The sequence below is a fragment of the Dermacentor silvarum genome, chromosome 3 (assembly GCF_013339745.2).
Source record: "Dermacentor silvarum isolate Dsil-2018 chromosome 3, BIME_Dsil_1.4, whole genome shotgun sequence".
NCBI lineage: Eukaryota > Metazoa > Arthropoda > Arachnida > Ixodida > Ixodidae > Dermacentor > Dermacentor silvarum.
The window spans coordinates 115,036,278-115,049,475 of NC_051156.1; the positions used below are offsets into that span (position 1 = coordinate 115,036,278).

A 13,198-nucleotide genomic window follows, 5' to 3' on the forward strand; every position below is an offset into this window, starting at 1 on the left:
ACAGTTGCAGTTTGGTGGTGTACTGAACGTTGGTGTCGAAATATTATGTTTTCCGGAAACGTATGAACCGGTAAAAAATGAGCGTAACTATTGCGTAATTTCTTGTGTTCTTGATCACGAACGTTGGCACCAGTAAATGTTACCTAGTGCGATCGTATCAGCGAGGTTCTGCTGTACTTGGAGCCTGTATAGCTAGTAAGTCTAGCAAGAGACTATGAAAATGCTGGCGGAGTCAAAAAGTTGTTTTAAGCGTCCTTCTGCATTAAAAGATCGAGTGTCATTTTTTGTGTACAGCTTGCGGAGACCTCAGGCGGCGTGGAAGCTTGCAGCGCTCAAGAGGGAATTCCTTCAGAGAATTCTTTCAGCACGTACTGTGCGCACTCTGCACGGTACGTGCTGGTGCTCATCATGGCCGAAGCTTGTTACATTACATCCATTGCTTAGCTGATATGCACGCTGCCAACGTACTTGCACGAGCAAACATGAAGATGGAAGTTTTTTGCTCAGTGGCTATGGTGTTAGGCTGCTAAGCACAAGGTCGCGGGGGTCAAATCCCAGCCACGGTGGCCTCATTTCAGTGGGGGTGAAATGCGAAAACACCCGTGTAATTTTGGGTACACGTTAAAGAACCCCAGGTGGTCTAAATTATTTCCGAGTCCCCACTGCGGCATGCCTCATAATCAGATCATGGTTCTGGCACATAAAATCCCATAACTGATTAATTGTTCAACCCTTAAAAATTGTGTGATTGTCGCAGAGAAAAGTATGAAAAGAAATGTGCTACTCAGGTCACTCGGTGCCGGAACAGCCATGCTTTGTAGCACAGCAAAAGGATGAGACACCGTGAACTCAACTGTAAGCCAAGGGATAGCTTCCGAGTTTGGTACATTGTAGGCATCAAAATCTGAAATAGTGGCGTCTATGTGAACATCCAAAATCAAATTTAAACGGTGTGCCACGGTGATGTTTAGTAGGTGGAGCGTTGTGGGCAACACACCGCTCCACCGTCGCCTTCGCAGTGCAAGGCATTGAAGAAGGACCGGGATCACCGCGAAGGGAAGCAAAGGCGATCTTTGATTACCAATAACTCCACTTCTGCTGAATGCATTGAAGTACTTTTTGCTCCAAAGTGTTTCTGAAATAGTGTAATTTAGTGTCAAATGCATTTCACGACTTCTATGAAAAGTGGTTCAGGGCCAGGCGCGGATCCAGGGGGGATGTCCGGATGTCCTGACCCCCCCCTCAGATTTCTGCATCGCCCCCGCGCTGACAGGGGGATGGCCCTGTCGCAAAAAATATGGCCACCAGCATTCTTCAAAAGTATTTTTCGCGAGTACCAGTGGTATCAGCCATGTAGAAGTAAAGCTAGCTCGCTCACAAGCTTAGTTGTATTCCGTAGGGGTGTGGTGTCGCGAGATTGCCGTAGTTATTTTTTCTCATGCACACCTTGGGCCTCCTGGCGCCGGCCGTGCCTTACTCGTACCGTCGGTGGCGTCAAATGAACGAGGGGACGTCCCTTTTGCCAAGCATGCCGATGTCCGCGCGAGCGCCTTCGCGCCTGATCAACTTAGTTCCCCATTGGGGTGTCAACGGTTGCCTCATTGGCTGTCATCGGTTCCGCGACCAACCTGCTCAATGAAAGATCTCTCTCGCTGAAGTGTTCATATATAAATAATAACAACTAACAGCTAAACTAAGGACTACGCATAGGCGATTTTTTTTAACAGTAGCACCAATTGTGATCACAGTTACACGTTGACAATATCCAGTACGAGCACAATACCGTTCGTATGCTACAAGTTTTTCATTGTAATTTGGCAGCTGTATTGTCCTACATTAAGCATAGGAGGCTCAAAGCCGCCAGATCCGTTTATCTGAGTGGCCGTGCTCGCGGAGCGGGGCGAAACCTCGAGCAGCGGCTACGAAATGGGGGAGCATGACGTCAGCGGCCAACACCAGCGCGCGGGTATAGAGAAAGGAATTGCGCGGGCATAGGATGGCGTCGCGTGGTTAGAGAAACGGGAGCAGATGCGCGCCTTGTGTAAAAGGATGACGTCGCGTGGGAAACAAAATATCAAGATGCTAGCTGGCTCGCGCTCACGGCTACTACGCCACATCGTTCTTCCTGTAGGTGCCGTCGTGAGTCTTCATACGCGGTGATTCGCATATCGTAAACAACCAGCGCAGTGGTTGCCGCGTTGGAGCGGAGCGTTGCTCCAAAGCAAACGAAGGTGTCTCAGCCGAACACAAGGAATCTTCTTAAGGAAATCAAGGTGTCCCAACAGAACTCCAAAGATGGACCCGTGCTTACACGTTTATAACGAACCTGCGACAGATCATCCCAAATTTTATTTTAAGAAACAATACAGGCTAGATATACCGGGTGTTCAAAATTAAGCTTTATGGTTTTCTTAAAATGAGGCACTGGGAGGCACGTGAAAGCCACCTGCGCAAATAAGTTATGTGGCCAGGGGGACACAAAGTGAGATGATAATTATCGCTAGTCAGCAGCCGAATTGACTAAAATTGAATAATTAACTTTTTATTGACTACAGTAAGTGTGTATGTTTGTATTCAAAAGTTAGAGGCAGTCGTGTTTCTACACAGTTTCACTTCGAAGAATCCTTCTTTACTCGCGGACAACTTTCTGTGGCAATGAAGGGAAAGCTACGGAGGCAAAGCGCTCACAAGTGAGGGTGCTTCTGAAAAGAGTCCCGCGTTTTAATCCATGTTGGTTTATGTTGGCAAAGAGTAAACATAAACAGCTTATTAGTAACAGTTAAATAAGACAGAACACACCACTGAGTGTAAAAGTTTACTCATTTTGCGGCTTTTCCCTTCCGCGTCTGGGCAAACGCGAAATCGTCGCACGTGGAAGTTGCGTCGATTCAGCGTCTGTTCCGAGCAACCAAAAGCACTGTCAAACGCTGCCGGACTACTTGGCGCGGTAACACATGTGCAGCATCCACGCGCCCGTAGCTTTCCCTTCATTGCCACCGAAAGTTGTCCGCGAGCATAGCTGTCTATGCTCCGAGATATCCAACTACAAATTTTAATTGTCGTTCACATGATTACGCATGCAAGAGAGTGAGGATCGGCGCAAAGCTCCTCCCTGATGTGACGCGGATGTTGGGTGCGGCGTTTACTCTGACAACGCGGCGGAGGCATTGGCAAAGATAATAACTGTCCCCCTTCCCCTCACGGCTGGCGAAATAAAAAAAAAATCGAAGAACCCGTAACCGCTGTCGTAACACGCGACCGCGCAGCCTGTAAAGATGGCGGCAGCTGCCATGCCGAGATAATGGCGCGCGCAGAGAAGCCGGAGGGCAGTGCGCGTGCGTAATGGTGACTAGACGACCGGGCATGGTCCTTGCCTGGGCTACGCAAATAAAGTGACTGCTGATTTCCAAGTATTGTAAGTTTTATTGAAATCAAGAGTAACAACGGCACCATGAACAGCAGAAAACTTTTTAGCTATGCTAACGAATATTTCATACTGCCGCTTTAAATTTGGTGTTGTCATGCACAAATTTCATGACAACACTTCACCCATCAAGATGTCAATGCCCTAAAAATGTTCAAAATGACTCCCTTCCACAGCAACGCAAAGCATAAACCGCTCTCGCGTCGAGTCGATAACTCTGCGCAGTACAATGGAAATTTGGAGTCGGATATCTCGCAGCACGAACACGCTAGAACAATTCTTCCGACTGATACTGTGTAGAAACACGACTGCCTCTAAGTTTTCAATACAAACATACCCACTTACTGCAGTCGACAAAAAATAATTGTTCAATTTTGGTTAATTGGGCTGCTCACAGCGATAATTATCATCTCACTTTGTGCCCCCCTGGCCGCATAACTTAATTGCACAGGTGGTCTTCGAGTGCCTCCCAGTGCCTAATTTTAAGAAAAGCATCAAGCTTAGTTTTGAACACCCTGTATTATCAGGCACAGCCGCCAAGCACATGGCTGTATTGGGTAATGTCATTTTCCTATAAGCTCGGAGAAACCGATACCTGGCTTCGCTATAGGGCTTCTTCATCTTTCTGGAGTTTTACGTGCCAAAACCAGTTCTGATTATGAGGCACGCCGTAGTGGAAGGCTCCGGATTAATTTTGACCACCTGGGGTTCTTTAACGTGCACTACAACGTAAGCCCACGGGCGTTATTGCATTTCGCCTCCATCGAAATGCGGCCGCCGCGGCCGGGATTCGATCCCGCGATCTCGTGCTCAGCAGCGCAACGCCTGAGCCATCATCATCATCATCGACAAAAGCTGACCCCCCCCTCAGAAAATACCTGGATCCGCCCCTGTTCAGGGCTTAATGCTTCTTTCCTCCCCTGCGTGATATGCAGGTAATGAGGGCCAAGGGGTGCAGCCAGAGCTGTCTGCCTTGTGCGACTCCGTCCTCTGTGTGGCCCCTTTGGAGGAAGACAGCCCCATTGGCAGCCTGAATGTCTCCGTGGCAACGGGTGAGTTTATTTTTCTTTTTTTACTTGTCTCTGGTATTACCTGAAGTTACCGTAGATGCGATCAAGCCCAGAATGGGACTACTGCCAGCTGCCTGAGATGCCAGAACATGTACCTTGTTTGCATGAATAATAATGTCAGTTGTTGCTGCACTAAGCACTAATGTTCTAGCGAACAGAGTTTGAGCATAATGCTGGCAATGTGTCCCTGTTGTGTAATGCACTTTAAAACATTCTCGTGTAGTTGTTAAAGACACAGACAAGATTTGGCAATACAGTAAAACATGGTTAATTCGGCCTTCTTTAATTTGGAAAATCGAATAATTAGGCCATGTGTCTTCAGAACCGCAAGGTCGCCGTCCATGATCACGTCGATAGCGCCCATACTTTCTTCCACAGCGGTGACCAGCTCACCGGAGAAAAAATAATTGGGTTGAAGGCGCGTGCTGCGGCCGCACTGCGAAGAAAGTTGCGAGATCTTCGCCACTGTGAGAGCTAATCAGTCACGAGATGACGAGAATTGCAGCTTCCACACTGCTTTTGTGCTAAATAGAAGCAGGATTTGCTCATTTATTCAGTAAATAAATGCGTGTTGATGTAGTAAGCTTTTGTTTATTCTTTTCTTGGTACCCTCGATAATTCGACAATGAGTTTTTCGATCCCGTGAAAGCCGAATTAACGAGGTCTTACTGTACAGTAGACTTCTGCTAATCTGATTCCGGTCAATATTTCTATTAATTTGATCCCAACCGAAGGTCCTGGCCAGTGCCTATGCATTTCCATGGGCCCAAACTTTGGTTATTTCGATCCTAATATTGGCCTTCGCTGTATAATTCAAACTTGACCAATCAGCATGCATGCACCTGACCCCTGTGGTTGACCCTAACGGCGGCCCCTTTACTGACAGCGTTGGTCTTGGCAGAGCTTAGGCGACAGCGAATGCATTTAACACGTTGTTTCTTGTCCAAAACGCTGATTTTCAACCTGCCCTTAGGAAGATTTTCACGCAATAATGATAGCTCACAATGTCTGATTACGGTATTTACCTGATTGTAACACGCCTTTCCTTTTTTTCCATGAAAATTGGGCCAAAAGCTGCATTCGCAGCATTTGTACGCTTTGCCGCATAATACAGCTTTATGGCGGCGAAGCTGACCTTAAAATAATGTGCGGTGAAATTGACTTTAGGAAAACGCCAACCACTGTGCAACATCCTTGCCCATTTTTCTTGCCGAAAAACTGGGTGCGCGTTAGATTTCCACTTGTTTAGAAGCTTTAATGTTATCTCAACGTTAGTTTTCTACTCTGAACACATATGAATAGGCGCGCATTTGATTTGGGGGTCTGTTAGAATTGGGCGAATACTGCCAAATAAATCAGCGGCGTGTTTTGAAGTTTTTTCTGCGCCTTGTTTAATTCAACACGCCAGATAATTCTATCAGTTTCGTTAGTTCCGTCAAGATCTAATTAACGGAAGTTGACTGTACAGTCGATCCGACATATACCGAACCATTGTAACATCCCCTTGGAGATTCCATGGGAAAGTATAGCACTGTACTACGGGTATATGGTACTCCCGTTCATCACCACATTCACTGTTTCGAACGCTGCGCCCCTGCAAGTGCTCTTCTCTTTTCTCCACAGGGATAGTTCTACATCATCTTTCCTTGGGTCAACGATCGTGAGGGCGACACAAGAGGCACTACAACCGAAGCCATCGCATATTCTCGTGTCTGGGACATCACTTGGACAAGGTTCAGGTGATGTTCTGCGCACACCCCTTTCCGGGTGACTTTGACAGCCAGGCTGGACCCAGCTGGACTGACTACTGCGACTTGCGCAACGTACCTCCTGGTCTTTGCTTTGTCCTGGAACAACACTTGTGTTACATGTCACACCGTTGATGCGAGAATGGTGGGCCATGTGCAGTTTTTCTCCGCAGGTGCGGGGATTGTGTGAATAGCAAATTTTAGGGACCTAGAGAGTTGCCCTATTGGTAGTTACAGTAGCTTCAGAATGTTTTAAAAGACGGAAAAGTACGGTCCTTTTGCTAAACAGTGCCTGTTAAGGAAGTGCTCTTTGAAAAGTCTCTTTTTTAAATAATTTTTTTATTCGGACTTTGAAAGAAATGATCATAATATGGTCTATAAATAGATGGTCTATAATAGTCATTATAGCCGGTGACAACCTAAAAATTTAGTAGCAAGTACACTTCTGTCCAACTCAAAGGAAATTCATGCAGATGCGCCAGCCATTTGCATTTGTTCATTTATGTGATGTTGTGGCGAAGTTGAGCGTCTTTCAATGGGGGTATCTTTCGAAGAACTGCCGTGTTTACTTGCATAATGAACACATTCGTGCAATGAATGCACCCACCACCTATCCAATCAAAAAGTGCCTTGTTTATTTTCTTCGCATAATGATCACACCCCGAACTTGCCTGCGTGAAGTAGGACACACACGGTACGATTCACGTCCAATGCAGCATCTGAAACGCCAGAAGGGCAGCCAGATCCAAGGCATTTTGCCTTGCCTTAGCACTGGATCAGACCCGACATGCGAAAGAAATTGGAGATACACGGTGCAATCGGCGTCCAATATAGCGTTCGATGCGCTGGAACCAAAGTGTTTTGCTCTGCTATAGTGCCAGATCAGATGCTGGTGCATGCCAAGCGTTGCAGGCATCCGATTTGGCGCTATGGCACGGCAAACCGCCACGGTTCTGGTGCTTTGGGCGCAGTGTCAGATGCCACATCGTATCACGTGTCTCCTACATTTTAGAGGTGGCTGCGGAAAGAAATCGCTCAATATATTACCCCACCTAATAAATGCACCTCTGAGCTTTGCGACAATTTTCCAGGAAAAAAAGTGCGATCATTATGCAAGTAAATACGGCATGTTTTGAACCATATAGGTGTTAAAAATTGTAGAGAAAGAAAAAGTCAAGAATGCGTGAGGCGAAGGCTTGCGCTAGGGCCATCTTAGCAGTTCGATCAATAAACTGCAGCGGACGGACGTCAGTCTCTGTCTCCAACATAGTTTATGGTGCCGTGAAACCCGGGAGAAGACTGGTGTCCTGAACTGACCATGGACCGACTACGCCATCAGCGCAACACCATTAGAAGTGCCGCTACCCATGTCATCGCCGCTGCAACCGAAGCTTTGCAAGAAACTGAACCGACGCATACCGACTTGCAAATGCTCCTGAACGAACTTGGCGACAAAGACCATGGCCTCGCTAAAATCAATGCCAAAATCGAAGAGCTCGTGATCGATGACAACGAATTTGAAGCCGAATTTACTGAGGCCCTTGAATACCATGAGATGATCTGCCACTCCATTAGCCGGGTTTGTTCCAACATGAATTTCCGCGCTGTCATTGGATGGCTACTGACTGTCGCCAGCCCTTTGCGAGGACAGGAGGCAGTACACACAGGAGGCCGATACGGCAACCAACCGAGTGTGAGCGCGAAGGCCACAGCATCATCACAGTACGTACAACAACTGAAACTCAAGACCAAAGGAAGCGTACAGTGTCCACTCTTCCTGGAGAACGACAAGGCGATCGCTGCTGAGCCTCGAGCAAGGTGATCAAATACAAAACAGTGAACCGAATCACCATCCCTCTTGCTTCTCGCTCAACCGCCACCGCAACGTGGAGACCGACCATCACCGGCAAATCAGTGCTCAAACCCGTAGCCCAGAGACCAGCATATCGGCAGCATGAAGACCTCCTTAGACCTTCAACAAAAAACAAGACACAAGCTACCATAACAACTGCCATAAGAATGACTGTTCTGTCATTGAGGAATACTGCTACGTGCAGCCATCCTCAGGATGGTTCAGGTCATCCCAGCACGAGCACTGTTGTATCGAAGACATAACAAATCCAACCAGGTCTTTTGCGACTGCACCGGCATCTCCTACTGAGCTAACCTTCATCGACCAACAGGGCTACATCGCGCCGACAACAGCAAGTCCACCACCGCCGGAGACGCTTGACGAGTCGAAGTTCTACAAGTTCAGCCAAGGTTGAGTGAAAGTGTCCAACTTTCTTGGCACTGCGGCTCCACTCGTTGCTTGGGCGCCGTCGGGTGATTCATGGGCTTCCGTTCCATCCTGGTGGGACGCCAGCAGCAACCGCAACCACCGCAGCAGCCAGCTCGTCAAGTTGTTGCAGACTCGTAAAACGACAAGAGAATGTACCTGTTGCACCGATGAAAGCATGCCACGAGCGCGACAAAAGTGCGCCCCAACGGCTCTTCTCCATCAAAACTTCAGCAGCGAAGCTGGGCGCTCCCGGACTACAGTAGCCTTCCGACGAAGAGGCCCTTCGTGTCTAAAGACCCCACAGAGCCCTCGTTGCAGTCCTCGCCGCGTGAGGTTCATCTGCCGCTACCCTGACCGACATGGCCAACTCATTCATGTGTTTCCTGACAAACTTCGGCTACAAGCTGGACCGAAAGTGGGGCAACTTGAAGGCTCGCGTCAAGAAGACCGACAAAGGGGGCGTGCTGGTTCCTGTGGGTGCAGCGTTCGCGTATCATGCTTCAACACTGTGCCTGCGTCTGTGGACGCCATTGTATCTGGTTCCGCGCATTGCTGTGCCCACTCGAAGCATCACAACCGCCGACAGCAACCATCGTTTCCTGCAAGTGTGTTCTCGTCTCTTTCCTATAAGACCGGCTTCTATAACCTCCGCCACGTTCGTCACGCTTCCAACCCTTCCAGCGTCGTCTGCTAACTCCAGTTTCTATGTGCCACCTCTCTTCACTGCACTGAGGACCGAATGTTTTCAAGTGCCCTGAAAAGGTCATTCCTGATAGTACTGACGATCAGCAGGTCCGACGTACTGTGCAGCGTCTCTAGACCTTCTGGATTCGCACACGTGCAACGTGGCTGCGGGAGTGTGTTGAAAACTGTAGAGGAAGAAGAGATTAAGAACGCGGGAGGCGAGGGCTCGCGCTAGCGCTATCTTAGCAGTTCGATCAATACGTCTCAGCGAACAACTGCAACCGCAGACGCGCAATCGCTTCGTTCCTTACAGATTGTAGAAGCATGCTCTGAATTCTTAGGTTCTCACCGATTGTAGTAGTTTGTGATGCTGATTTTAGAACTGTCATTGATATTAGGGGTGTGCGAATATCACATTCTTAGAATACGAATCGAATAGTATGAATATCCAGCTTCAAATATTGAATCAAATATTGAATAATCCAAGACAGAAGCTTTTTTCACGAATAAACTTTCATTTCACCATATATTTATGTTGAAAACTATGTGCTATTAGAACACGATGTGTGATTGACAGAGTCATGTCAGTCATGACAGACTGTCGCTGTTATGACAGACTACCGAGACTAGCTTTTCAAACCACAAATGTATCGCACACAAAATTTCGCAGTTTAAGGGGGGATGCTACTCGGAAAAACGTTTTCTTTAAATGTCTGTGACAGCTCAATGAAACTTTCACCATTAACAGATTTTGAGCTCCCCTTTTCAAATCCGCTTTTAGTTTCTTGATATATCACATTTGGATTTCTTGCGCACCATGCATTTGTAAGAACAATGCATTTTTGTGAAAGCTTAGGCGATAACAGTGAGCACACAAAAAACACTAAGACAGGGTGCGCACAGGACCTTGAAATCTTGAAAACCCTAGAAATTGAAAGTTCCGTTTCCAAGGCCTTGAAAGTCCTGGAATTTCTTTTCCATCCTTGAGAACCCTTGAATTCGTGGGGTTTCCATGGGGTCCGACTGTGCGACTCACATTATATGGCGGTTCAGGGTGGTCCCGGCAAGCTTCGTTGCTTTCCGCAACGCCGGGACCACGAAGTCAAACTTCCTGCGCGAGGAACAGGCGAGCGCATGTCCGCCGCACAATTTTTTTTCCCCTCTTTATTGCTTCGATTTCGGGATTGGCCAAAAGCCATAAGTTGCTGGCCACAATGAAGCTAGAGCATCTCGATCTCCTCGGAAAAAATACAAGTTGTGCCATCATGCTTATTTGTAACGAAAAAGCAGTTACATGAATCTGAACAGTTGAATTTGGTAGTATTTCACTTTTTTGGGGGAGTTCGCCTTGGGCTGAATTTATTGGCAACCCACTAAAAACAGGTACAGCCTCATAGCCTGAGCGTTGTCTGTTGGCGACATTGTGCTTTGTTTATCTGTGCGTGTGCACTCCAATGCCGTCGACGCTTTGTTTGCTTTTCCCCCCATTTCGGTTGTGGTGCGCATAGTTCAGAATAATGCCTGGGAAATGTAAATTCCGAAGCGCCTGGCTCAGCAACGACGATTAGAAAGTGCTGTCCAAGTGGGTCACAAGCTCCATGAACATTGCCGACGGCATCCAAGCCTTCTTGTTAGCATTGTAAGTACAAGGCAGACGACCAACATGCTTGAAGCAGCGGGGTTTCCGATACCGGCCTATAACAGCAATATTTTCTCTCAGCCGTCAGCATTGCAGCTGAAGAAAACTGTCACGCGCTGCTTGCGTGACAGGTTTCCGATACCGGCCTATAACAGCAATATTTTCTCTCAGCCGTCGGCATTGCAGTTGAAGAAAACTGTCATGCGCTGGCCGCCTTGCAAGCATCGCTCTTGAAGCAGAGGCTTTTCTCAAGCTGGACATTATAATATACACCGGCCTCATCGGCATTAAAAATATTGCGAGCTTCATAGCCTGCAATGAGCGACGGCAGCGTGCTTCTCATCCAGTTGCTAACGGCCGACTCATCAACCTTTTTTCCTTCACCGCTGACAGTTTTGTAGCCAAGACCATGCCTAGTCTTGAAACGGTGAATGCAGCCGCTGGAGGCCTGAAAATCGTCCACCCTGAGCAATAATGCGATGTCGGAGGCCTTTTTGAGAAGAATCGTGCTGTCAACGTTCACCACAGCAGCAGTAACCTCTCTGAACCATGTTAAGAGGACGTCCTCTACCATAACATAACGCGCAGTCTTCGCCTTCCTTGCGTCTGCACTGAAGCGTTGCACATTTTGGGTGATGTCACGCTGACCAACAGTAGTGGACAAGGTCGGTGACGCTAGGCCTACTTTTGCAAGATCAGTGCGTTTCCTTTTCGGGTCCTCATCGACCATTTAAATTTTAAGATCCCCAGCTTCTCCTTAAATGAAAGAGCTCTTCGATTCCTGGACATGTCGACCGGCTTGTAGTGCACGTATCCATTCGGGCGGCTGCGAAAACTTCACAGAACTGGCTTCACGAGAACGTTGGATACAGCACAGCATGAGCCTCACGAGTGGCAAGACGGAGACTCCGGGCTGTTTCCACTCCATACAGTTGCGCGCATTTGCCGCTGTGTTATCTGCGGCCTTCTGCCAGCCTCCCCCCATGCTGCGAGCATGGAAACGGTCCGCCTGCCGACCCGCCTCGGCATGCTCGGCTCAGCCTTCTCACCACTTTGCTGCCGGCGGTCGTGACGGTCACGGCTCACTCATTCGTATCACCCGAACTGGTGTAGGAAAGCGTCCGGGCCATCTGAAATGTGGCTCATAGCATGGTGAGAGTCAGTGGTTAGTGCGCTTTCGCCGGGGAATTGTGTGAATTTGTATCACCCTGAAACCTGAAATTCATACCAGCTGTGATCGTATCACTGAGGTCTTGCTGTACAAGCCGGTTGGTTGTTCCGTACTCAAGCAAACGCAGTAAACGGGTCAGAGTCAGGAGTAAAAAAAAAAAAAGAAAAAAGAAGAAACAAGATATTTATCAACTGACCACGATACACAAATGAATTTTAGAAAATGGCACAAGAGAACACACATACACGTAATATGTATCAATGATGATGACAAAAGAAATATAACAAGCAATAAACAGTAGATGTAAAAATTAGACAGAGCGCATATTTAATCTCACTGACACTACACAAGAATACACTTAACAGCGGTCCACTACAACAAAGTTCAAAAGAAAAAAATAACGATGGCATACGCATGGCCGGGTAGCAGCAGCAAGTCCATAAACTGGGAAGTCGACTGCAGAGCTTTCCCGAAGAACGCTGGCAAACCGATCTTGTTGAGGTGGATGCGATTGCTGGGCTGGGTTTCCGGGAAGTGTAGATCTGACGACTTCCCTCTAGCAGGTTGAGCTGTTGCAAACGTTGGTTTGTCACCTCTTACGTCAAATACTCTATTTACTCTCGTAATGAACCCACCTTTTTTTCAGAAAAGTTGTCAATTCGGGGGGAGGGTACACTATGCAGGAGAAAAAGAAAAAGTTATGACAGATTTATAAGAGTTGAAATTTCATCTCACGATGTAGATAAGAAATTGGCCATTAAGGGAATATGTGGGCTTTTTAATTATTTTCTTTAATATTTGAGCTAGAATCATGAAAATTTCAAGGTTTATGTAGTTTTATGTGCAGGTCTTAAATATAAAGCTTATTTTAATGGATGTCATACCATTCTTTCTTTCTTCACAGACACATTTTGGTGAAATTGTTTTGTCATGTTTCTAAAAAAATATACTGCATATTTTTTTATGTACTCTTTACCATTGCAACCTACACTAATCAAGGAGTGCCGTAAGACGGGCTTTGTCATTCTAGCTTGTCCCGCAGACACTTTAAATCCCCTATACGAAGTTTTGTTTTTCGATCATACAAGTAGCGGCAGCGTAATTAAGAATTAAAATCGCAGCTATGCTCCACCCACCGCGGCTCGCGAAGTCGGCCCGCGGCGTAAGGGGAAAGCTAGCGG

The 13,198-nt window shown here is 47.3% G+C and overlaps 1 protein-coding gene across 1 annotated transcript in view; it reads left to right on the forward strand.

Annotated features, from left to right (window-relative positions):
* The window catches only part of LOC119445728 (rRNA methyltransferase 1, mitochondrial), a 59,284-nt gene extending 47,044 nt beyond the window's left edge, over positions 1–12,240 (forward strand). The window contains exons 9-10 of the mRNA XM_037710015.2: positions 4,360–4,476; positions 6,118–12,240. Coding sequence (XP_037565943.1) covers positions 4,360–4,476; positions 6,118–6,158 — 158 coding nt within the window. The 3' untranslated portion in view covers positions 6,159–12,240. The remainder of the gene's footprint in view (positions 1–4,359; positions 4,477–6,117) is intronic.
* The last annotated feature ends 958 nt before the right edge of the window (positions 12,241–13,198 follow it).